We start from the raw sequence: 26,977 nt of genomic DNA, 5'->3' as shown, positions 1-26,977 counted from the left end.
CTATCTGGTCAGCAGCTCCAGCAGACAGTGTGTCATCCCCTTTAACGAGGTGCTTCTGAGACCTGGAGTGAGGACAAACCATCAATCCACCTGCCAGGGAGCAGCTGGGAGAGGAGCTGCCAGCCTTTCTGGGGATGCTGGTCGGATTACTGAGCCAAGGAGACGATTACAGGGTCAGACAGAGTGCTTCTGCAGCTGACGGATTTCTCCAAGCAAAACTCATTAGGTAGAGGGAGACTTCTCTAGGGCTTTGCAACCATCGGTAGTAGATTCTCTTTCCAATGCTCTAAACAAGCAGAAAAATGACAGAGGTGGCAGCCAGGAGCTGGGGAGGGCGGGACTCGGCCGCAGGCGCGATGCCAAGGCAGGCTCTGGGGAGAAGCTCACCACCAGACATTTCCTATTAGGGCAAGAAGACTGCAAATGTGAAAGCCTGAATTTGAGTTCAAAGTGCCACTACAGGCTCTAATCGCCTGAAAGGGAGCTGGAAATGGGTGACTAAGTAAGGCATGCAGTTCTATAGAAATGGCTGGTTATGTGTTTCCTCCCGGAAATGGCACTTTGGGAAATCTTGTCTTCTGATAGATTTCTGGAACTACCCTCCATGTTCTCCCCAGCAGAGACTGTAGGTGGAGGCTGTCCCCTTGCCCTGCTCTCACCCACCCTCCCCCACACTTCCCGATTGCCACTTAACCACCCCTACTCTGCTCCCTATGACCCAGGGACCAGCAGGCCTAGCTGCTGGTTCAGGGACTCGGCTCACTTCCCACATTACCCACCCGGGGTCCCCTGATGGTGTGTGGCCCAGAGAGTGGCCTGTCAGACAGTGCCACTTTATCTGCAAGAAACCTGCAGCACCCAGGGGTGGCTCCTAACTCTCTGCTCCTCTTTGCTACGTCTCCCTTCCTCCTATGTGTGCTCTGGGGCAGAGTGACAATCTCCACCTTCCCTGAGGGCTCGCTCTGTGCCTTGTCTGTTCGAGTCTCCACAACAAAGTCTCCTTGAGTCCTCACACAACCCCTGGTGTGGACGCTCCTTGCAGGGGAGGTGGCAGAGCAGGGAGGGGGCCAGGGCAACTTGGCTCTGCTCCTTGCTAACCTTGGGCAGGCCAATTAAGCTCTTTGTGCCTCAGTTTCTCCTTCTGCCAGACGGGGGTGATGTTAACAGTACTGCACAGGTGTCTCAGCTCGGGCTGCCATACAAAGGACATCAGAGAGGGCGGCTTAAACAGCAGAATTTATTTCTCAAGGTTCTGGAGGCTGGGAAGTCTGAGATCAAGGTGCTTGTAGATGGCCGCCATTTCACAGGGCAGACAGAGCACGAAAGCCTCTGGTGTCTCTTCAAATAAGGACACTAATGCTATCAAGTGGGCCCCACTCTTATGACCTCAGTTACACCTGAATTACCTCCTAAAAGGCCTGTCTCCAAATACGGACACACTGAGGGGAGGGCTTCAGCATGTGAATTTGGGGGTGGTGAAACACAATTGAGTTCAGAGTGACAGGCCTGGGGTGATGACGAAGTAGTGAATACACGCAGAGCTCCTGCTGCAGAGCCAGGCACTGTCACAGCCACAGTGAGGTTCCAGGAGTGGGACGCAGACCTGTGCTCTTCACCTGACCCTGGGGACACGCTCTGCCCTGTTTCTAAGGATGGGCTGGGGTGACAGTCCACACTTCCTCTTTTTGCTTGTCCCCCGTGAGTTGCAGGGCAGGCCTTTTCATGGGGGGTTGTGAGGACTGCAGCCCTGGGGCCCTCTGGGGACTCAGGCATGACCTCCATCCTGCCTTCCCCATGAGCGAGAGAAGGAAGGTGTCGTCACCTCACACTGCTCAGGACACCGGGGCTCTCTGCTGCTGCCCTGGGACCTGAGAGAGTCCCTCTCGCCTCTGAGCCTTAGTGTCTCGTCTATAAAATGAGACCCCTGGATGCCCTGTTCCCCAAGAAGCCTTTCACCTCTGACGTTTTGTGACGCTGTTCCTGTGAACAGAAGAAAGCCATTCGGGCAAAACCAGCAAGTACTATGGAGCCTACAATTTCCCTGCTCAATAGTGTGGCACAACCACCCAGGGGTTTTCTCAGAGGCTGGTGGAGCAGCCCGCACATGGGCAGTCGAGGGGCAGGCAGCCAGAATGCCTGGGTCCTAGGAAGCCTGCCCAGCGGCTGACTCAGGGACTCTGGGAACACAGGAGGCTTTCCCTGCCCACTTAACCCTCTGCAGGCCTGTCCTCTGGAGGCGGCTCAGCAGAGCGGGCTCACCCTCTAACTGACTGGTGTCTCAGATGCCCTGCAGTGGGGCCTGCTCCGCTCCGGGTGCGACCTGACCAGCTCTGCTTTTCATCTCCCCAGGCACCTGGCCATACAGGACTGTTAACCTGCTGTGAGGACAGAGGCCCAGAGAGCAGTTTCCAGGCTCTCGGCCTCACGTGGAAAGGTGCTGGCTCGGTTATTAGATGGCCATCAGCTGTGACTGGGTGGCCATCAGCTGTTACTGGTTAGCCATTAGCCACTAATATAACTGCCGTGGCTACGCAAGTGGGGTTGTTTGGTGGGCAGAGAAGCAGACGGCGGATTGTGCATCATGTGGAGCCTGCTTCCTGTGTCTCCAACCCAGCCGCCAGAGAGAATTTAATGGTATGAACCCCGCTATCCATGGCTCCGTGGGCGTTCCTTTTTTGGCCTCACCATGTCCTGCGTTCTTGTGCGGGGAGCAAGAGCTGAGTCCCTGCGTGACACCTGCCCACTTTTAGTTCAAGTGGTTACTTCACACATACTTGCTGAAAGGTGTTAAATGGGTGTAGTAGATATTGGAAAAAAAATGAAGAAAGCCCATACCTATCTCCCGAGAATCTCATAGTCAAGGGCTTTCATCTTTCCAAGGTCAAATGGCATCTCAGTGACCTTGACCCAGGACATCTGTGTTGTGAACGCCTCTGTGGAGGAAGGTGACGACACACGGCTCTGATGACGCAGGTCACTGGTTCTCAACAGCAGCCATAACACGTCATGCCCTTTAATATTTGCTTATTGCTTGCTTATTGCTTGTACTTTAATACTTGCTTATTGGCTGTGCTTGTTCAATAGTGTCTCGCTGTCTCTGTTTTGTCTGTCTGTCTGTCCTTGCCCATATAGTGGCTCTGATAGCATAGGTTTTTAAGCAACTTTGGTTAACAGGCCTCAAGTATACAGGAGTGAGAACGGGAGGATAAATAAGGGAAGAGGCCCCAACTTGGGGTCCACAAACCCCCCTGGGGATCCATGAACTGGGACTGAAAAACATGACTTCTTTATTTTTACTAACCTAACTCAATTTTAGCATTTCAAAACCTTTCATTATGGATGTAGGCAGCAACCACAATAATATTAGCAGAACCTGGCCTTCCTCACCAACAGAAATCGGATATTTCCTTACCCCACTGAAGCTGAGAAGTAGGTTTCTCAAAACATCATGGACACTCATCACTGTTTTAAACTTATGGTATTTATTAGACTGACTGCTGAATCTTCTTGTTTAATACATTAATACAGAAGCACAGTGTTTCTATATACAAATTTGGTTTCCCTCCCCAATATTTGGATAACTGTTTTTCAGTATCATTGGTTTTCTTTGTAAGTCTATGTATTAAAGGCATTAAAAATGCATTTTTTTAAAAAAGCATTATTCTAAGAAGGGATCCAAAACTTTACCAGACTGCTACAGAATCCAAAGGCACCAAACCAAGGTTCAGAAACTTTAGATTTGGGTCTAATATTTCCTCCGGGGCTCACACCTGCCACTGTTCAAATACAAACTGTACATAGAAGGCCATTTAGACACTGGAGCTCCAGGTGCCAGGGAAGGTGGGGGCAGGAGGAGAGAAGAACCGTCCCCAGGAGGCTTGCTCTGCTGGCTGTACGGAAACCAGGCGGAGGGAGGTGGCTTGGCGTCTGTGGGGTAGGAGCCAGCCCTCTCCAGTCTAAACCAATGGCTGCTGCTTCTGTTCAGGGTCCTGAGTTTTTCTACCTATTGGAGGTGCTCTGCTCAGATCGTCTCTCCTGTTCCACTGATTTTTATTGTATTTTGTACGGTGCTCGTGGGCATTATTGGATGTTCTGACATTGCCAGTGAGCTTTGGATGAGCACTGTTGCTAAGAAACAAATCCCAGATGTTTCTCTAATCACCCAGCTCCAGAAAAGTACATTCCTCCTCACTCAACTCCATCGTGTCTTCTCTTGGGCTGCTTAAGTTAAAATAACGACTGGTTTCCTAAGGTCTCATTTTGAGCCGCCAGGAAAATCCAATGACCTGCTCCAATGACCCAAACAGAGGGGCCACTTTCTCAGGTGATGGCTTTAGGCAGGAAGAACCGTCCTGGCCAAAGCTGCCTGCAGACTCCATGCAGGAGGCTGTGAAGGAGGCCGCCTAGGAGGGACCAGCTGAGGCCAAAGGAACCAGAGGGGCCCTGATATGCGGAGACACCTCAAGGGACCAGTAGCTGCGGTCCTGTCCTGGGGACTCCTGGGGGCTCCTTACAGTGTTTCTAGGAACCACTGACCACATGCCTCAGACCACATTCAACCACAATTTCTCTCCAATTCCTAGACAGTGCGAAGCAAGGGCTCTGGGGAACAACAGCCACCCAGCCACCTCCCCTGCCCCCAAAGGCAGAGAGGCCTCATGGGCAGGCCACCACTGGTAGCACTCACTCCTGGGTTCTTTCTCCTCCCCCAGCCCCAGCTTAGGAGCACTGCAGAGTGCCACAAACTGAGGTTCCCAGGAGTAAGTGTTTCTCACATCAGGTTCTTTCTTAAAATGCAAGTTCCCCAGTGTGGGGACAGAGTCCCAGAGAGCAGTTCCCAGGCTCTCAGCCTCACATGAAAAGGTGCCGGCTCGGGTAGTAGATGGCCATCAGCTGTAACCAGTAAGCCACTGGCCACTGATATAACTGCCGTGGCTAAGTTAGCAAGCGGATTGCAGCTAGCAAGTGGGTTGGTTGGTTGGCAGAGAAGCGGATGGTGGATTGTGGATCGTGTGGATCCTACTTCCTGTGTCTCCCCCAGCCGCCAGTGAGAGGGGGGTGCAGGAAGACCCCTCGTTGGGATACTGGCGGATGTTTGCTTTGTGTCTCGCCCAGCCGCCAGCAAGAATATAGTGGTATTACTCCCCTATCTATGGCTCTGTTGTTCCTTTTTGGCCTCACCATATCCTGCGTTCTTGTGCGGGGAGCAGGACTGGAGACCCTGCATGACAATCAGCCATGTCCCTGGCTGGTCATTCCGTTCCCAGATTCCCGAGAGCCTGTGAGGAGCCAGGCACTGTACCAGCACTGGATGTGCAGTGCTGAGGGTTGTGCCTCGATAGGCCTCCCGTCTGGAGGGTCGCTGGTTCTCACAGCATGGCTCCTCTCTGAGCTAGAAGGGGAGGCTGTCTTCACCCTCATACCAATTCCAAGGGTGGTGATAATACTTAATTTTTAAAAAATTAAAAGTGAGCAGAGGAACTGAGTAGGCGTTTCTCTAAAGAAGACGCACAGAAGATGGTCAACAGGTACATGAAAAGGTGTTCAACTTCAACCATCCACAGGGAAGTGCAAATCCAAACCACCATGAGATATCACCTCACACCTGTTAGAATGGTTATTATAATTTTTTTTTTAAAAAAAACAACAAGAAATAACAAGTGTTGGTCAGGTTGTGGATAAAAAGGAACCATTACGCACTGTTGGTAGGAATGGAAATTGGTGCAGCCACTATGGAAAATAGCATGCAGTTTCCTCAAAAGGTTAAAAATAGAACTACCAGATGATCCAGGAACCCTAATTCTGGGATATATCCAAAGGAAATAAAGTCATGATATTGGAGAGATATCTGTACTCCCATGTTCATTCCAGCATTGTCATCAAGATATGGAAACAACCTAAATGGAAGAATAGATTTTAAAATGTGATATATTCAGCTTTAAAAAAGAAATTCTGTCATTTGCGACAACATGGATCAAACTGGAGGGTATAATGCTAAGTGAAATACGCCAGACACAGCAAGACAAATAATGCATGACCTCACTTACATGTGGAATTGAAAAAAAAAAAAAAAGAAAAAGCAAACTCCTAGTAACGGAGAGTAGAATGGTAGTTACCAGAGGCTGGGGCTTGGGAGGAAAGAGGAGATTTAAAAAAAAAAAAAAAAAATCCTTTCAAACCAGGAAAAAAATGCAATCTTCACTATATCCCAAGCATTATTCTAAGCACTTTATGTATAATAGTTCATTTAACCTTCAAGAGTCCTGTGGGGGGGGGGGGAAGAGTCCTGTGAAGTGGGTACTCTTATTATCCTCATTTTGCAGATGAAGAAACTGAAGCACAGAGAGGTTAAGTAACTGGCTCAAGGTCACACAGCTATCAAGTAGTACAGTGGGATCTAGGTCCTCAGCAAAAGAAAAAAGTTATACCCAGATAAAGAGTCATCAGGATTCAGGGAAGCACCCCAAAATAAATAAATCTGGATTCCTGACTCTACATCATCAAATGTTCTTTTGCTCTGGAACCCACAGGGGACCTCTCCCTCCCATGTCCCCATCAGCGTGGCAGGGGGTTCTGCTTCTACTTATTGTTTCTTTCCAAAGAATGAAATCTTCCTTTTCCTGGCCTTCCGGCACCTGGGAGCATGAAGGAGCATCTCAGGAGACAATTCCCCAGGGCACAGTTCCCCACTGCATTGCATGCTTGGGACTCATCCTAAGTCGGGGGACATGTCTCTTCCCCAGAGCAAAGGCAGGGGCCACCAGAGAGGGCAACAGGCAGGAAGGCACCAGTCCTAGGGCCGCTGCCTTCTTCTCCTTGCCACCCAGCAGCCCCAGGCAAGCTGCCTGCTACTGATGCAGTATTTAAATTAAAAAAAAAAAGTTTTAAATGAAATGTGTGTTAAGAGAAGAGGCTGGAGCAGCACTGCAGGCACCGTTCTAGTTCTGATTCCCACTCAGGACGGGCCAGTGAGCCACTTTCCGACAGCTTTCCATGCCCAACCCATCTGGGCTATTTCAGGGCAAACAAAAGTGTCTGGGACGCCCCTTGAGCAGCCCTGGAAGGCATCACTGCACTGGTCGCCTGGTCCTAGACAAGTCACCCCACCCAGGGTGGATGGTCGGCACATCCCCATGTCCCACACAGGGGAGGCCCAGCAGCAGAGATGCTCTCTCTCCATCCTGCATCCTCAGTGGGACTCAGCCCAGGTCACCCTCGGAATGAGCCCTGCCCCAAGCCTCACTACTCTAGAAGCACAAAATGTCCTCTTATGCCTCTCATCCATCACTCTTTCTCTTTCAATAAACACACTTAAACACGTCAGCAGCGTCAGCAGCAGCTGCTGTCGCCACCGAGTCTGCAGACTGGACAGTTCACTGGCCTTTTCCCACTGTGGGAGGGTGAGACCGTGCGTAGGAGCTGGTGCTCTGAGCCTTTCGAACGTGTACAAACCTCTGAACATGCTCTTGTCCTATGCACATTCAGGGCACGAGATGAGCAGGCCCACCGGTGTACACACACACCAGGCATGCAGGCTCACATGTGCATACACTCCATATGCACACACAACCTCTCCTGGGCATTGAAGTTTGGCTTTCAAGGAACGGAAATCAGCACTCGTCATACAGGAAGTCTGGCACGTCCTCCTCTGGGTGGCCCTGTTCAAATTTCCAGCACTACATAAATTATAACAGTCAACACAATGGCTTTCTAGTAATTATTATTCCTTATGATTCATAATTCTGTATGATTCAAACCCCTGGACTGTGCCCAGGTGCTCAATTAGGCAGCGCCTGGCACTCAGTGAACCCTTGGTGGAATTCTCTTACACTGACGCACTTCCGCCTTTAATTCCTTTTACTGGTCATTTCTTTTCCAGAACGTTTTCAGTTATTAGAAAATTCTCTCTCTTATTCTTCTCCCTCAATCCCTTTGTGTATTCTATTTCCTGGGAAATAACGTTTAATTGGTGAAAGTTGTCTGTGAGCCAAAACAAATGTCTATCATCATTGATAAAAAGTTTGGTGCCACTGGGACCATCTACCTCTTTTTCTAATTAAATCTGCTTTTCCTCCATCACTGGCATTGAAGACGACTCTAAAATTATTTCTTATTCGGTGTTGTTTTGCTTAACAGATAATATCATGTTTTTACTTCCTATTATTTTCCATCGCAAAATGCTCAGCATTTTAACATTATTGGGTATTAAATGGGATTTTTTTTTTGACAAGAATCTGGATAAAAAGAGAATAAAAACCCTCAGGCTCTTCACCACCCAGGGTGTCTGCTCCTCAAAAGGTTTGGGGGGAGATTGCAGGTCACTGTGGCCTGGACAGGACAATTGACTACCAGAGTAGGCACCCATTATCCAACACCCCGTTGACTTCATCGGACAGCAGGCTGGCCTCCTCCTCTCCTGACCAGGTCCACTTCCCAGAAGCCTCTCCTGTCAATTGTGTTGTTTAGAGAGCTGGGTCTTTGCCATAACATGGTCTCTTGGAATCAGATTTGCAGCAATTAGGGAAACAGCATGAGCTGGATGCCAAATTAACCACCTACTTTCCCCCAACACTGCATATCAACCTCAGCCTTCAATGTGCAAAAATCCCCACAAAAATCATGTTTATGGAAATTATATCACCATGGCAACTGTAAAGGTCTCACAAGTATTTTTAAAATAGCAAATTACCAAAACTCCCTTAGAAACATCTAAAATCTGTTTCCTTACGGGCATTAATGAACATACAGATTCTAACCAACACACAATGTGTTTTGTGACATGATGGCCAGAAATCAATAAAAAGGGCTCCTGAGCCTGGATTAACTGGGGACAGAGTGTTGAATTTGTGAAAGCAAAGTTGGATTTTTTCCCCCCTAATAAGAGGTTGCACTTTCAATTTATTCTGGAAAATGACACCAAGATCTTCTGGTACAGAAAAATGTGGGTAACAGACCTGAATTGCTGAAATACTAATTTCTTACTTTCTATTTTCACATCACTGATATTATTACCTTCCCCACTCTGCAAGACAATTCCATTTTTAACTCATAGGTTTCTAGCAGTTGCATAAGCTTTTGCTGCTGTGATTTAGCCTGGCTGAATCTCTATTATAAAACCTGCTTCTCAGAAGTGTGCACACAGATCACACAAGAAGGGATGAAAACACACACATAGATTCAGAAGTATCCAACTAGAGCTTCTTTGCTTTTTAGAAACATAATTGGTACGGCTATCAAAGGGGATCCGAATAAGTAGATGATGCATTAATTTTGGGTGTCTTTTGTAAAGACTTCAAACGTAGTAGATGTATTTTGATGACTCGTCTCAGAACAAGGAATCATTGGGGCTTTAACAACTCAAACAGTAGAGGTTCTTGTAAGGAGGGGGGAAACACATCAAACCATGCAACAGACCATGATTCTTTAGCTGGTCTCCATCTCCACAGGGAGGTGGGAAGCAGAAGGAAATGGGGGACAAAAAGCAAAATGATGGCTCCTGGGGAGTGGAAAGTACACTGGACTGAGGTGGTGATTTGCTTTCAATATCTTTTTTTAACAGGAAGAGTAAGGAGGAATAGCTGTTACATGGACAAATAGGCTGGGCAGATGTTGCGTCTTCCCAAAGGATCAGAAAGACAGAGAAATATCCTGAAGTCGTTTGCAAATGGTGAGCTAGTTCTTGAAGGATGGCCGGTCTATGGACTCAGGTGGGGGGCAGCGATTCCTGGGGCAGCAAAGCTTCCAGCTATCTGGGTTTCCTGGGAGGACAGTGGGCAGAACCCCGGCTTATCTCTGGGGAATGCACTGGGCAGGAGAGCAGCCTAAAGATCTCTGAGCCAAGAACTAGGGGCCAAAAGGGCCCCGAGAGGAGCCGGGGCTGGAGTCTATCTTTAAGCAAGAACATGAAAAACCATAAAGGGAAACGCAGGAAACCCCTACCCCATCCCCCCCAGCTCCCTAGCCCCCACCCCCAGCATCACACTCAGTTCTCCAGCCGCTGCTTCTCCTCCTCTCCTCGCCTGCCCCTCCCCCGCCTGGCTCCCTCCCGGGGCCCACGTGGGAACATGGCATCTCACGAGCACTGAGAGCCATTTGGAGGCTGGACACCCACGCTTTTCAGACGGCAGGAAGCTCTGGCTCCGTTTGCTGGCTGTTCCAGGGCTTCCAGGAGGAAGACTGTTAGAAAACAACTTCTTTAGGAAAATTAGCAGGGAAGAGTCAGGGGAGGGGTGGGGGTGAGGGAGCAGTAGTGGTGCCAAGGAGGTGGGTCAGGATCTCTATGTCAGTGGGGGTCCCTGCAGGAGACAGGCTTGAGCCCAAGGCGTGTTGAATGGGCTATTCACAGAGGACCAGGCAGGAGGAGGGAACCTGCAAGGAGATGAAATGCTGAGGATTCCAAACAGCAGGCGGGCATTCCCACTCCTGGGCATGAAGGGACAGGGAGAGAAAAGAGGGTGTTGTCTGAGTCTGGAGAGGGCTGGGATGGAGGACTGGGGGCTGCAGGACAGGTGCTGTGGTCCTAGACAGGGAGCCAGAGGCGCCAAAACCCAACCTCTCTCCTCCTTTCCGCCATCCCTCCAGTGCTTCCCACTGAAGCAGGGAAGCCAGACCACAGAGGTCAGCCTCCCTGCCCAGAGCGGGGCAGGGAAGGGGCCGGAATAGATGGGACTGGGAGGCGGGGACAAAGGGGTAGAAAGGTAAGATTCGCTTCTTCAGGACATGAAAGCGTGAGATCAGGCTGCGTGCTTTGGAGCAGAGTCTCCGTTCACTTCCTGACTTAAAGCACATGGTGCATGGAACCTTGATCTTATTTCTTTTACTAGCTCAGCACAAACAAGGAGGCAAGAATAATAACCAGCCTTGCTTCGGATGGGTACACTGAGGGGCCTGGACAGGGACAGAGCATCATCGGCCAAGGGTGGGGCGCTGTTATGACAAAGCTAGAACAAGAAGCCAGGGTTCTGGACCTCAGCCTGGCAGAGGCCACACTCTCCTTCCCAGCTCATTATCAGTCAGCAGTGTGGCTGCGATCCTGCTGGGGGCTCTGCACTGGACCACACACTAAGGGAAGATACAAAAAAGGTGGAGTCAAAGAGCTAAAACCAACCCACATGATCAATTAGAAAAGCCAAAATTAGACTGGTAGGTAGACAATAGAACCCAAAAGAGGAGAGGCTTGATTTTAATGCGTCTTCTACCCATCACCCTACCCCTACCTCCAACCCTCTTCCCCCTACCCACAGTTGGTGTTGTCTTCAGACTTATGGTAAGAATCATGTGTTTCCTCTCATAATTGGTGGTAGTTCTGATCCCCTGGTGTCTGGGGGTGGGGTGGGGGGGGACTCCACGCAGACTATGAAATGATGGGAAGCAAACAGCATTGGGAGCCATAACTCTCACCCACTCCCTCCCTGGGTCTGCCTTTAATGAATGCACTGGGTGATCTCCAAGCATCCTGACACAGGACAGACCCATCTCTGAGTCCTCAGAGGAGCCCACACCGGGAAATCTAGAACATCCTGTGGCGTTAGCTGCACTGGGCTTAGATGAGAAGCTAGTAGGGAACATAAAACACACAGCAGTTCCACCCAAGAGTGGGCCCAAGCAATGTGGTATCTTGTGAAAGCCAAGGCTTTTCTCTGCTCTCCTTTAGCCTGGATCAATTCTCAAGACCCTCTTCTCAGGGTATATCACACTCAGAGTCTGGCCGTGACCACTGAGGCCCAAGACCAACCAAACCTTCTGGTCAAGCCCAGCCTGCGAGCTTTCGTGCATCTTTCACTCTGCCCTCCCCTTTTCTGCCTTGAGCCTCAGAACCCCAGTTATTGGGCCTAAAATGGTTATGTTTATTATTTTCCCCTTCTGAGCCAGGCCACAGAACGATGCCACTTGTATGTTCAGCTCACATGACCCCTCAGAGTAGCCAGGGCTAAGGGGCAGCTCTGCCATGCCCTCCTGGCATGGCACAGCCATTGGTTGTTGGTCTGAGGTTGTTTTCTTTGAGGTCCATGAATGCTTCTTGGACTCCACACTGGGATGTCAAAAAGAGGCATAACTAAGAAAAGAAAGAATTCTCCAAATAGTTCTGTAGCATTGGGAGGTGCTCCAGCCCTGGCTAAGACATTCAGATTCCTGATCGGTCCCCAAGGATGGCTACAAATGCAGCCCGTTTAGTCCCACCCAGCCGCTGTACGGGAACCTAGTTGTGGGTACTGGTCTCAGCCTCTTGGGAAACTCACTTTCGTTATAATCAAGCCGGTGCTGGTGGAGCAGAGGGACGGCTCATACTCCCAAATGGCTACAACCAACTTTTGTGTGACCATGGGCTTTGAAGGGTAGGGGTTCCTGGGAAAATCTCTCTTGGGGGTCTACAAGCTAATGCCCTACAAGCTAACGCCACCCTGTACCATTTCTTCCTGTGGCCCCAGATGGCCCCTGAGTTAGAGCGGGTAGACCTTAAGTGATGAAAAAGAAGATAGGACTAACTTAGGGTACAGAAATTTGGAGTTAGATGCCATTGCTATGTCTGAACTGTATGAGTATGTTTGGCTTTTAACCACATGACTTTGTAACTGTTTTATTTTAAAATACTTTCAAACTCGCAGAAAAAAATCTCAAGAATAACACAGAGAATTCCTATCTACCCTTTACCCAGATTGCCAATTTTTAACACTTGGCAACACGTGGTTTATCATTCTCTTTCTTCATATTATTCTTTTTTCTGAACTACTTGTAAGTAGGCTAAATATACCATAGTCCATTATCCCTTGATATTTCAGTGTGTTTCCGAAGAACAAAGGTATTCTTTTACACATTCATGGTACAGTTATCAATTCTAGCAAACGCAATATGGATGCAATATTTTATCTAATCTGAGTCCATATTCCAGTTTTGTCAATTGCCTCAATAATGTCCTAATAAGTAGCTTTTTTCCTCCAGTACAAGATCTGATCCAAGAGCATGCTTTGCATTTAGTTGTCATGTTTTTAGTCTTTTTAAATCTTTCGTGGTGATGTTTTTGAAGAATACGGGCCAGGTATTTTGTAGAATGCCTCTTAATTTGGGCTTTCCTGATATTTCCTCATGAACCGATTCAGAATACTACACAAGTGACATGTGTCCCTCTCAGGATATCACATCAGAAAGCTTGCGATGTCTATCTGTCCCTCCTCATTGATGTTCACTTGTTAACAGCTTTCTTGAGATATAATTCACATATGATGACATTCACCCATTTAATAATTCAGTGGCTTTAGTATATTCAGAGTTATGTAAACATTATGTAACCATAATCAATTTTAGGACATTTTCATCACCTCCCAAAAAAACCCGTATCCATTAGCAATCACTCCCCAGATCCACCCAACTGTCCCACTCCTCCCCCCACAACTATTTTCTGTCTCTGCAGATTTGCCCATTCTGGACATTTCACATCAGTGGAATCATACAATGTGTGGTCTTTGGTGACTGGCTTCTTTCACCTAGCACAGTGTGTTCAAGGCCCAGGTAAAGTTGTTTTGTTCACCCAGTCAAGATGCTGTCTGGTTTCTCCATGGTATAATTTTTCCCCTTGCAAGTTGTAAGCATTCTGTGGAGAGACACTTTGAGAACATGCTAATATCCTGCTCCTCATCAAAATTTTTCCCTAGGTTTATTTTGATGACGATTGCCCAGAACAATCTGTATGAAAGCAGTTTACTAAGATTGAGCACCTCCACTATTCCTCCCCCACCTCCCATTTATCTGTCATTAGCTATACGACTTGAAAGGATGGATGATCCTGGCTCTTCTCAGTAACACTGTGACTGTCCCCAAAGACTCTCCCGGAGAACAGGCCCTCTGTCCCTGCGATGGGGCTGCCAATATCCTCCTCTGCCCTACGTGTGTCCCGAGTGACCAGTACACCAAGGACTCCTCAGAAACACAAGCTCATCCTGCCTGCAGCCCTGAGAACTGTCCCTTACTTCCCTCTGAGCTAGCAAGGCTAAGAAGTGACACGAAAGCCTGTGTCCCTTGGTAAGGGCTCACCAGTTTAAAGGAACCAGGACCTGCTCTTGGCTTCACCACCAGAAGCCAGTATGCCTATGTATATTTACTTCCATAAATGCCTATTGGAAAGGTGGTAGGTGCTGTGGGAGTTAGCAGGTGAGGAAAGCTTAGCCCCTACCCTCAAGGAGATGATTCAAGGATAAGAGGATTAAGACAACAGAAGGCCCAGAATTGAAGGAGAGCAAGAGGAATGTCCTAAGTGGCCTGACAGTTCCAAGATGGAGGAGCTCACCACACAGGAGTGGTTAAAAAAGGTTAGGAGAGGAGGGGCACTGGAGATGGGCCCTGAAGGCTGGGTAGGACTTAGACATCATGGTGAGGGAAGGAGTTCCAGGAGAGGTACCGCACGAGCAAAAACGCATGGGCACACCTCGTGCCAGCAAGTTGCCCAATTCAACTAAACAAAGGGAGGACAACAATAGGTGAAGTTCATTGCATCCTTCCAATGTGGAAGATGAACTTAGCTCCATGGGCGATGGGGAGCTACTGAAGATTTCAGAGCCAAAGAATGAAATGATCAGAGCTAAGACCAGAGCAGAAATGTGCTTAATCTGTTAACACAGAAATTCTATTAAAACAATAATGTAACACCCTAGCCACCCTGAGCCGGGACCCGGGAAGACCCACGTCCAACTGAACTGCTGTCGGTGCTCCCTTCTGCAGCTTGGCTTAAGGGTGACACTTCTCAGAGTGAAGCAACACCAACAACCAGGGCCAGAGCCCATCTGTCCCCAGAGGGAGGGGCTCTCTACTCCTCCTAAATGCCCATGTTGCAAGTTATGGCCCTGGCGCCACGCTATTACATTTTCATTGAGAAAGTTTTCCTTCTTGGTGAGATGCTCCTTTTTAAAACAAAACAGAAAGTGAAATATGACAACCTCCCAAACAATGTTTATTCCTGAAGCCTCCAGGCTGCTTGTGTCTCGCTCCTCTGTGGCACCGTGGTGGGCCTCGCCTTCTGGGACAAGCATTCCTACAAGGGCAGGACTCTGAAACAGCAGTGACGCAAAGGTTCCCATCCCAAATGATCACTCTTCCTCAAAAGCACCTGCCTTGCTGTTTCTTGTTATATTAAGCTTCTGAGGTTCATAAAGAAAGTGGTCAACTAGTGAGATTGAAAGACAGGGCACGGGAAGGAATTTGCCACACTTTGAAAGAGTGGCTTTTATGGTATGTAAATTTCTTAATAAAGCTGTTAGGGGGAAAATAAAGGCTGGGCAGTGTAGAAAAGGTGATCCAGGTGGCAGGATCTGATGCAGTCACTGATAGGTCATGTATCTTCTGTAGCCAACATCAGATCTTTATAAAATGCCAGTGCATTCATTAAATTTAACAAATAGTAATAAACCATCCACTACAAGCCAGATGCTGCAGTGAGCAGGAAGGCCTCGGGCTTGTGTCAGTGAGGGTGAGATTGTGGGTAAGAGCCTCGGGTCCTGAAGGAGGCCTGTTGTCTGGAAAACGAGGGGGTAGGAGTGGCCCTAATGCTGCCTGGCCCTAGGAAAGTTGGACCATTTTCTTTGCTGAGGTTTCAGGACAGGCTCTTCTCCACAAGCATTGAATTCTTTTTGGCCTTGGGGTCAAACTTCTCGGTCTACAAAGACCAAAGTGCTCAGCTCTACCAGGGAGCCCTGGCCAGGGTCCCCACACATTTCAGGTTCCAGGACAGCCCTGGTCTCGTGTCATTTTATTCCTTTCAAGAAAAATGACTTCTTCAATGTCAGAAGACCTTTCATAATTAATTCCTGTGTTCTGCCTTTTGATTAGGAAGCCATTGTCCCCTCACCATTGCCTCAACTTTCCCCTAGGAACATTATTCCTAATAACGTGGCTTAGAGAAAATGTGCTCAGCCAGGGCCACTGAGATCCAGCACCCAATTCTCACTGGGAAGGTCCCATGCTGAAGACATACTTGCCCAGGTGATGGGCTCCAGGACTGGAAACCATCTATATGTGTCTCAGGGGTGGGTGAACAGGCCATCGGAACTTTTCCCTGGACTTGTGAGGCTGGGCTGTTCAAACACAGACCTGGGAACAAATCCTCTAATTTTCACAGTAAAATAACAGGAGGTAAATCTTGTGGGGACATTTGTGTGTGTGTACACACACTCATTCACCAGTTTGCCCAACTGTAACGTCAGCCTTGGACACGGCCCTCCCACAGCACCAGGGTGTGGGGAGTATAATGGCAAACCTCCCACTTGGTGTGGTAAACCACGCCTTAGAGAAGTGTGTTCTCCCTCCTTGCCCCCCGGTGTCAGGTGTATGAGCTTTGGTCAGTGTCCGTAGGGAGGCCCAGGTCTCAGCTCTGGGAGTTGCATGGAACCACGATGCTGGAAAAGGCAGAAGTGCTCATCGGTCTCCTGCGTACTCGGTGGAAAAACCCAGGACCGATCTTGGGAAGAAAGGAAATTTTGCCGATGTTAACTGGTAGTGATAAACTCTTTCTGACTGTGGAGTGCTTTACCATTAACTGAAATAGTGACCTCGTGAGGTGGCTGAGCAGGGATTATTATTATTATTTCCATTTTATGGGTGGGGAAACGGAGGCCAGCGAGGTTAAGTGACTTGCTCAAGGTTTCATGCTAGTGAAGAACCAGGACTGGCTCTGAAGTCTCCTAACTTCTAGTTTGCCCCACTTGCCATGACGCTTTGTGGCTTAATGAATCTAAGGCAGAACTGGAATGTCACTTAGTTCAGGGCCCTCCAGGTCACTCTGTTCAGCTGTTGTTCATTGCCCCAGTAGCCATGTTGGCCAGGAAAGCATTCCCTCACTGCTATGGACCCGTTAGATGGACCCCCTGCAGCCATCCTTTCCTCTCCTCCATAAAGCGCATACCCACTGTCTGCACTCATCACAGCGCACCTTCCCAGCAGATGGTCAGCTGCTTGAATGCAGGGACCACGTTTTCTTTGCCTTTGTACCTCAGCTCGAGCACAGACCTAGCACACAGCAGCACAGTGCATGTCGGGTGAGTGACCTGCTGTCGAAGGCTCTCAGAAGTCAGCTCTCTCTTCTGCTCAGCACTCGGTCGACACTTGACTGAAACAAACTTCCTCAGAATCATCTGCTGACTGACCACATCCACTCCACACAGCAACTCGGTTCCTTGCAACGTCTCAGAAGAAATATGGAGGCTGTTTATGTTATTGAACCTGACCTGGTCTCTCCTCAAAGTGTCGCTGCCCAGGCTGTGACCCAACCCATGACAGGATACATCCCATGGGAGACTGACTGAGCAGGTGTCACTCGACTTCCGAGAGCGACAGGGGAGCCTCTGACCCCATGATAACACTTGGCACAGTGACATTTATATATTGGGTTATAAATGATCTTGTGGTGTATATGTAGATGGGGCATGTAGATATAATGGGGTAACCATGGCAGTCCTACATACTTTACAGGACTTCATTGCTGTCAGAATACTGTCAGAATATTCGCATTAGAGCATCATAACTCTACGAGGAGGGTGTTTTTGCAAAACAGTGTTTATTCAGTCTTATTATAAAAGCCATACATTTTATGCTTATTTCAGAAAAATTTAAAAATATAGAAAAGTATAAAGAAGAAAACGATCACCCATATTCCCACCAACTGTTAACGTTTTAATGTATTTCCTTCCACTATTATCTACCCACCTACCTATCTATCATCTACCTTATATTTTCTTGATTTTAAGATGCCATTGGATCATAAAAACACACCATTAATTTAGCAACAAGTGTTTAGGGGAAAAAATTTTAAAAAAGAAAAAAGAAATTACTTCTTTTGATATCAATGATAATTCAGAAACATCCAATGTGTGGGGAAAAGAGATGCCTTAGAAACAGGGAAATAAAAAAATATTTGAGATCGTACTGACAGCACAATTTTCAACCTTCTTTCCCTTATACTCTAAAAATGTCCACCACATCATCAGAAACTCTGTAAATACCATTCTAATGGGTGTAAAACATTCTACCATATGGATAGCCACCATTTATTTAACCATTCTTTTACTGTTATCATTTGAGTTTCTTTATAATTTCCATTCTTGTCAATAATGCTTTGTGGCACATCATTATGCATAAATTTTTGTCCATGTTTTTTATTGTTTCCTTAGGATGAATTCATGCAAGTGGAATTACTGAATTAAAGGGTAGAAACATTTTAAGATGCTTGATATAATTGCTAAATTGTATTCCAGGAAAAAAAAGTCCCAATTTACATTCTTATCAACAGAGTATGAAAGTCCCTTCTTTTTCCCTATCATTGATTCTTATCCTTAAAAAAAAAAAATCCAAGTAATACATGTACACAGTTTTTTAAAAATTACATAGAGAAAAAGGGGACTTTTTTTTTTTAAAGGTATACTGCTTTATTTATTTATTTATTTTTGGTTGTTGAGAGCTCACTGGCCCATGTGGGAATCGAACCGGCAGCCTTCGGAGTTAGAAGCATGGAGCTCTAACCGCCTGCGCCACCGGGCCGGCCCAAAAGGGGACTTTTAATGAAAAACTATAATCCCCTTTCCCAGCTCTCCCTGCTCTGAATATACCTTCCCAAAGGCAATCACTTCTGTTTCTGGTTTTAGCACATTCATTCATTCATCCATTCCACTTATATTTATTGAGCATCTATTATGAACCAGGCACTGTTCTAAAGTACAGGGATACAGCAACAAACAAGACAGACCGAAAACAAAAACAAAATCCCCCGCCCTCATGAAGCACACATTCAAGTGGGGGATACAGGAAACAGGAAAAAAAGAGTAAAACATACAGTTTGATTGATAGTGAGAATGCTCTTAAGGAAGATGAAGTAAAGAAAGATAGGGAGTTTGGGGAGGAAGGGGAGAGCCACAATTTTAAGTAAGATCATCTGGGAAAATGTAGACTGAATCGTATCCTCTCAAAATTCCTATGTTGAAGCCATAACCCCTAGTATCTCAGAATGTGGCTATATTTGGAGATAAGGTCTTTAAGGAGTTGAATAAGTTAAAATGAGGTCTTCTGGGTAGGATCTAATCCGATATGACTGGTATCCTTTAAGAAGAGATTAGGGTACAGACACAGAGAGACCATGTGAGGACAGAGGGAGAAGACAGGATCTACAAGCTCAAGAGAGTGCCCTCAGGAGAAACCGACACTGCAGGCATCTTGATTTTGGACTTCCAGCCTCCAGAACTGTGAGAAAATACATTTCTGGTGTGAAAGCCACCCAGTCTGTGTTTTGTTATGACAGCCCTAGAAAACTAATATAGAGAGCCTCAGTGAGTTAGTGACATTTGAGCAAAGACCTAAGGATGTGAATGAGAGAGCCACACAGATAATCTGTAGGACAAGCACTCCAGGCAGAAGGAACAGAATGCGCAAAAGCCTTGAGGTGAGAAGACTTTTGACATATTCTGAAACAGCAAAGAGGCCAGTGGGCCTGGAGCAGAGTGAGCAAGAGGGAGAGCAATAGAAGATGACATCAGAAACACGGTGGGGGCAGATGCTATGGAGTTGGACGGGGCAATATGGCAGCCACTGTGACTAGTGAGCACGTCAGTGGGACTAGTCCAAACTGCGATGTGTGGTAAGTGAAAAATTCACACCAGATTTTGAAAATTAATACAAACAAAAAAGGATTATAAAATATCTCATTCATGATTTTTATATTGATATGCATTGAATGATAATATTTTGGATATACTGGGTTAAGTAAAATATACTGTAAATTTTACCTGTTCTTTTTTACTTTTTATAAGGTACTAGAAATTCTTTTTTTTTTTTTTTTTTTTTTTTTTTTAATAAAAACAATTCCTCAGCATTTATTGTCATCTGGTAATAACATAAGAGTAATCGGAGCAATATGAATAAACGTTTAAGAACTATGCTCCTAACAAAGGAGACCTAAAAAACACAAACTGTATGGCCTTCTCAACAATTTCTCACTTCGTTAGTCATTTCTAGTTGGAGACACTTTGAAGCAGAGTAATATTATCTCCTTTTAGCATGATCCGACCCAGCTGTTTTCTTGACTTTGTTTTAGAATGAATCTCTTCTGCATCATCTAATACGAGGTTCATATACTCATCAAAACCAATGATACAGCCCTCTATCCGCATATTCACTTGCTCATATAGCCACACCTGAATCCGAGATCTATTTTGCAAGTATCTGAAGATGAGGTTGATGGGCTGCACCATCACCTTCTGCACTTTCTGGCCCTGGCCACGGTACGCCATGGTGGAAGCTGACCTAGAAATTCTTAAATAACATCTGTGGCTCATGTTTTATTTTTTTATTTTTTGGAAAGTTCTGACGTAGGGCCTTGTGGGTCAAAATCAGGACCTGAACTTTTACTATGAATGACATGGGAGCCATTGGAGGGTGTCCAGCTCAAAAGTGACATGATCTGACTCACTTGTGTTTAAAAGGGTCACTCTGGTTGCCATGTTGAGGACAGACTATAAGGGGTGTAAATAAAGGCAAGCAGACCATATTAAGAGGCCATTGCAGTCATTTAGGAGAAGACGGAGACTTGGACCAGTGAGGTAGTGACAAATGATGAGAAGTGGTCAGATACTGAATAGATCTTGAAAGCAGAGCCAAGAGTATTTCCTGACAGATTGGGCGTGGGGTGTGAGAAAAAGAGAGTCAAGGATGAGTCCCAGTTTTTGGCCTGAGCTTTTGGAAGGATGCCATTTGCTGAGATAGGGAAAGATAAGAGAAAAACAGGTTAGGGGAAGAAAATCAGGAGTTTGATTTTGGATAAGTTCAGTCCAGGATGCCTTTTGGTATCCAAGGGGAGATGTTAAGAAGTCATTTGAACATAAGACTCTGGGGAAGGCTAGAGATCTGGATTTGGGAGTCATCATCATAAGGATGCAATTTAAAGCCAGGAGATGGAACGTGATCATCAAACAAGGGCAGGAGGAAAAGAGATCAAGATCAAAGAGGAGATCAAGATCAAGTGCCCTGGGAACTCCCAAATTTAGAGGTTGATGAGATAAGCAAAGAAAACAGAGCAAAGGAAACTTGAGGTATAAAGAAAACTGGGAGAGGGTGGTTCCAGAAGCCAAGTGAAGGCAGCATTTTGAGAGCGGAGTGAGTATTGGGTCCAGTGCTAATGAGAAGTCCAGGAAGATGAAGACAGAACTGAACACTGGAGAAGTTAGTACCCTGGAGGTGATGGTGATCCTGATTAAGTACAATTTAGGTGAGTGATGGAGGCAAAACATGATTAGAGTGGCATCAAGAGAAAATGAAAGGAGAGGTATTGGCAATAACAAATCCAGACAACTCTTTCAGGGAATGGAGCTGTAAAGGGGAGCAGAGAAATGGGGCAATGGCCAGAGAGGGAGGCGGGATCAAGTGGGGCTATTTTTAAAAGATGGGAGACCATTTCAGCATGTATGTATACTTCTGGAAATGAGCCAGCAGACAAAGAAAAATGGATGTGCTGGAAGGGGAATTATTTTGATGTTTTTCTAATTTCCAAAGTATGCTTAGATTGGTTTTTTTTCATGTTTTATCAACTTTACACATCATTTATTGACTTCCTATTATGATACATAAGAGTTATCTTTAAAAAAAAAGGGTTATCTTACTTATATCACTCCTCATTTCCATTCTATTCTTGTCCCAACATTATCCCAGCACATTATCCCAACATTGTCCCATTGTCCCCAAATATCCTAATTTCAGTTCATCTATTGATTACCTTGGTAATCTTTCTTAGTCTATCAGCTACAGAAGCATCTCTCGATCCCCCTCTTTATATGAGGAGGGTGTTCATGCCTCTACCCTACCCTGTCCGTGTTAGTCAACTATAGAGGGTTGTTTTAGGAAAATAACAACACTAACAACAACAAAAATCTCAGCCACTCAGGCTTCTTTCTCATTCACATAGCATGTCACCCTCTGCTTCTGATGTCCTTTTTATTCAGGGAACCAGCTTGAAGAGCAGCCTTAGTCTGAGATCTGCCATTCTCATGAGAGAGAAGAAAAAACAATGACGCAACCTCACAATGCCTCTTAAAGTGTCTGTTTGCACATGGCGTACGTCATTTTCACTCACATTCAATTGGCCAAAGCAAGTCACATACCCAAGACTGACATGTACAGGCAAGGAAGGAAATACTCCCCTCCCACAGGAAGCATGGCAAGCCATGGGAGGACAGTGAACAATTGGGAACAATAATTTAATCTATCACAATTCTCCCTCTCTGGTCTTCGATATACCAGTTTTTATAAGCTGTGTTTTTCATTTTATATTGTCAATCTGGAAAATCTGTATATCCTCCTTTATAGCTATTATTAAACAGTCTTCAGTGCTTTGTCTGTTTGGTTTTAGAAGATGAAAACTGCTGAGAAGCATTTATATTGTATGACTAAGCAAATGTCCTTCACCGCAGAGTCAAAGAGAAGCTAAGAGACCATATCGTGCACCGCTGTTCCAATGACAGGCTCTATACACTTAAAATAGCCTTTCTCATATTCCACCATTTGCTCAAAATCGGGCCACATTTTTATTTACTTCATATTAGAACTATGCCTTTCATGAATTTTTTGTTTTTGTTTTTCCTGAAGTGGCTGAGTACCTCTCTTTTTCACTGTTGGAAGAAGAAATATGTACCTTCTACACCATATCCCTAATATCCTCCAAATTTTTTCTTACTCCATTTGCTGTTTAGACTATTCTTTTTGAAACCTGCAGACCTCCTCATCTAACTGGGTAGGTTACTTCATTTTGGGATTCTAATGCTTTTGCATAGCTTTTTGTCTTTACTGTAATTAGTAATTGTCTTCTGTTTTTCGTACTTTCGGGTTTGTTTGTTTTTTTAAATCACAACTTTAATTTCTTGCAGTATCCCAGTAATAACCTCTGTTCTGTGGAATGTTCCCTCCTCACACCATCTTCAAAGACCACTTTCCTGGAACCTTTCATCCTCCCACTCTGTGGAAGACTGACTGCGCTCCAGGCCTACTGAACAATTTTATCCTAGGGATGCTTTTCATAGCTGCCCTGTATTGGATCCATTATTTCCTGGATCTCATAGTCTTCTTTCTTGATTTACTCTGATATTTTGCTAAAATATGTGCTCAATTAACTTCCTTAAAATGGCCAAGTAGGATATAAACTTTCTTGGTTCTTACCCGGATATAAACTTCCAGGTCCAGGCCTGCCTCACTGATTTATAAAATTAAGCTGTTGGACCAGATGGTCTCTGATGCCTATTCCGGGAGTCTAATTCTAGTTAATATGCATTCATAAATAGCATACTATATCAAGGAGAAATTTTAAATGGTTAGTGCTCTCAAGAAACTTGTATTTAGATAGACAAAGAATAAACCCTTGAAACAGTAACAAAAAGTCAATAGTACAAGCAGTTAAAAAAAGTCAATATTAATAAAAAGATGCCACAAGGTAGGACATGATGAATACCAGACAAAGCCTCAGGCCTGGAGAGAGAGAAGCTCAGCCAGACTGTGGGCATCTTACCAGGGAAGCAATACTTCAGCTGAGTGTCAAAGAGTAGGAGGTATATTAGGGGTAGATTAAATATTTATGAATATTCCACAGTAAATTAATGGCCAACATTAGTGCAATGGAATGGTTAACAGTCCGTGGAAGCCCTTCTTTGTCCCACTTTCCCTGCCACTATCAGAGTTATTAGCATTTTCATTTCACCAAGTCGATCAAGATAGATATAATTTTTAAACGGGAAAGTGTAATTTTACCCCTGACCAATAGACCAACTCTCTGGCCATTTGGGGGCATAACGATGAACTTTCACTACGTGTATGAGTAATTGTGTATATCCTTATAAATACTCTGCTTGTTGGACTATGAAGGTACAGGCAGTGGTCTTTATTAGTAGAGTAACACTAAATAGGACTCGGGGGCAACTCTCTTTACCATCATCCAGTTTTAAAATTTGCTTTGTATTGTTCCAGTGAGGAGTCAGAGCAGGCATAAATCATTTCTCCTTCCCATCCACTCCCCAGGAGGGGAACCATCTCTCTTATGGCATGAGTGTTATCTTGACATCACTGTTGCTTGGATCCAGAAGACACCAGGGAATTGTAAATACAGAGCTTCTCCATGGCAGTTCCTGCAGACTGAATGGACCTGTTACACCTATACCAGAGAAAATTCACGCTTTTATTCAGCCAACATTTGCACTCTCATCCAATTTGCAAATGAAGAGATTTGTAGGGAGGGAAGATTCCAGAAAAAAGAGACCAGTGGTCTGCCCAGTTTCTAGAGAGTAGGAGTGAAGGGAGGATGGGAAGAGCTTGGATTCACATGATGGATACTCTCAGCAAGGTCTAACCTAATACTACTGCTGCTAAAATACTATTCCTGCTGCCATAATAGCACTTATCAAATGTCCCTCAAATTTCCTCAAGTCTCCTAGGGTAAAGGGCGTGGCAGCAGGGCTAAGGGTGGAAAAGGTGCCTAATGAGGTGAGATGCAAGAGGCCGTGCACAGGTGGGCAGCTGCTGCTTCCTGGGGGTGGCTCCCTCACCCAGCAGAGACTTGGTGCAGCCCCCCTCACGCGGCATCAATTTGTTTCCTCAAAAGATGGTAGGGTGGCATTTACTTCACCACTTAAAAGGGGAAAAAACAGTGGAACCAAGATAATCCTGCTGATGACCTTCACATTCCCAGAGAGGGAGAAGCAGTGAATGTGTTTTTACTCCAGCAGGTGGGAATTTCTGACACAACTAAATCAACATCAGCTAGCCTCCTCAGAGCGTAAACGTGCAAAGGGCCGGCCTGATGACCAGGACGGAAGGAGACGGGCCACAGCAGAAGGGGGAAACCTGCTCAGACAGATTGTGCTGCTCTGGCCACCGCAGCCCCGCGGACAGAAAGACAAGTAAGGGGGAAGTGAACACGTCCTGTGTGGGTGGGTGTGGCCCTGGTCGTGAGCGCCGCAGAGGCCCCTGCTAAGCTGACTAAGAGCGAGGCCGTGAGAAGGGCCGAAGTACAACAGAAAACCGCTGGCAGCTGCCCTCCCTTCTTGGGAACTTGGAGCCAGACGCTGGCACCTCGCTGGCGCGCAGGGGCAGGCGTGCTCCTGGAGAGGGCACAGAGGTGCCTGCCTCTCCATCTCGCACGGAATTGGGGGTAGAGAGACCTCTTAGCACGAAGAACAGCGGGTTCTGGAAATGGGGGTAGGGGTGCAGAGAGAGATTTGGGAGTGGAGATAAAGGAGGGGAGGTCAGGAAAACTTCTCATCCCTTCCCTTACGCACACTTCTGCATGCCTACCTCTGCGATGGGTCTTTGTTTTAAAATTTGGGACACGGGTGCCGTTAGAGCCCCTCCAGGCAGCCAGAGTCCGACACAGAATTACATGGGCGAGCTCTCTACTTTCTCAGTAACGGAAGGGTGCGAGGGAGTTGGGCCACCTCTCACGTGCGGTCCAAACACACAAGCATCGGATTTTATAATTTATAAACTCATCCCCTTGGCGCCGCGCGGGGTTGGTGCAGGAATCGCCCGCCGGAGCTCTGCAAAGAGGTGAAGGAGGCTCGGGCTGAAGCGCCCTCACCCCCAAACGGTCCGCGCCCCGCGAAAGCAGACGGGGCTGTCGGGTGCGTCCTAAGCTCCGCTTGTCCCCCCTTTCCTCAGCTAGACCCGGGGATTGGTCATCGCCAAACGCGACCCTAGAGCTCCTTCTGCGTGGCCCTCGCACCCCTCAGCATAAAGGGCTTGCGGGAGGGTGCGTGGTGGAGAGAAGGGGCAGAATTTCGGGGCGCCTGGCGGGGAGCCCAGCCGGGCCACAGGGAGCCATCCCCGCCGCCGCCCGCGGGCTCCAGCATTCCCCGGAAAGTTTCTGGCTCTTCTGAGCGGGACAACCTCGTTCACAGGTGGGAGGAGGTGCAGGCGGGGCGGGCAGCTCCGCGCCGCGCCACCGCGGGGGCCCCGCTCCACGCGCTGCTGCCACCTGCCCTGGGGCGCTGCGAGCGCGGGCCCGCACACCTGCCGCGGGTGGGCGCTAGCCCAGGGCGTCCCCCAGCCCCGCCCTGGCCACCCTCCCGCCGCGGGGCCCGGACGCAGGGGTCGCGGCCGCCGCGTCTTACCCAGTCCCGGCACGAAAGTGTTGAGGAAGAGGCAGATGACGGCCACCGGAAAGGGCATGTAGGGGATCGCGGCGCGCAAGGGGCCCTTCTTCTCGCGGACCTGCACCACCACCCCGCTGGACGAGGACGCCCCCCGGGGGTCCGCTGCCGCCGCCGCCGCCGCCGTCTCGGCCTCTTTGTGCGAAGGCTCCATGGCGGGGAGCGCTCCCCGGGAGCCCGGCTGCCGCGGCGGGGCTGCGGCCCAGCGCGCAGGGCGGGGGGCGGCGGGCTCCGGGCTCCGGGCTCCGCGCCGACTCAGGCGGCCAGTGCTCCGCGCCGCGCGGCTCGCAGGGAACCCGCACTCTCGCGTCCCCACGCCCCGGGCCCTGTGCCGCGCTCCGCGGGCTCCCACACGCCCGGCCGAGGGGCGGGGAGGGCGGTGTGACACTCGGTGACAGCGCTCCGACGCCCCTCCCAGCCGGGCCCCTTCCCCGCCCTTCTCTCCGCCCCCCACCCCACCCCCCTAAAAATACCGCTTACAAATTAGGTCCAAGCGAAGAAAGTAGAAGAAGGCTGAGGGAGCCGGTTGTCCAGATACTGGGAGGGGTGGACACACCTCGCCCTCTTTACACAGGTAACTCGGGGTGGCACCATGAATGGAGCGTGTGTGCTCGGCTGGCGCCGTCGGGAAAACCTCGTATAATCTGAAGGGTGCACAGTACCCTCGGGAGATGCAGCAAGAAACGCGCGGCCCCCAGTGCCTAGTCGGCCTTCAATTCATTCTGATTTAAATGGATTTGACTCACGGGGTAAAACCGATCTCGGTAATAAGAGCTGAAAGCAGGAGACAGGTCTCCGCAAGACTAGTTAAAACGGGACTCTTC

The 26,977-nt window shown here is 47.6% G+C and overlaps 2 protein-coding genes across 2 annotated transcripts in view; both read right to left on the bottom strand.

The window, feature by feature from the left end:
• The window catches only part of STUM (stum, mechanosensory transduction mediator homolog), a 50,253-nt gene extending 23,726 nt beyond the window's left edge, over nucleotides 1–26,527 (bottom strand). The window contains exon 1 of the mRNA XM_081039477.1: nucleotides 26,115–26,527. Within this exon, the coding sequence (XP_080895603.1) occupies nucleotides 26,115–26,307 (193 nt within the window). The 5' untranslated portion in view covers nucleotides 26,308–26,527. The remainder of the gene's footprint in view (nucleotides 1–26,114) is intronic.
• LOC308493392 (small nuclear ribonucleoprotein E-like) lies at nucleotides 17,320–21,234 on the bottom strand. The gene has a single exon (XM_081039478.1). The coding sequence runs from the start codon at nucleotides 20,304–20,306 to the stop codon at nucleotides 19,983–19,985; it is 324 nt and encodes a 107-aa protein (XP_080895604.1). The 5' UTR covers nucleotides 20,307–21,234; the 3' UTR covers nucleotides 17,320–19,982.
• Nucleotides 26,528–26,977: the final 450 nt, after the last annotated feature.

The sequence above is a fragment of the Rhinolophus hipposideros genome (assembly GCF_964194185.1).
Source record: "Rhinolophus hipposideros genome assembly, chromosome: 26".
Taxonomy (NCBI): Eukaryota; Metazoa; Chordata; class Mammalia; order Chiroptera; family Rhinolophidae; genus Rhinolophus; species Rhinolophus hipposideros.
The sequence above is the reverse complement of the archived record's forward strand: the minus strand, read 5'-3'. Positions and strand labels throughout refer to the sequence as shown.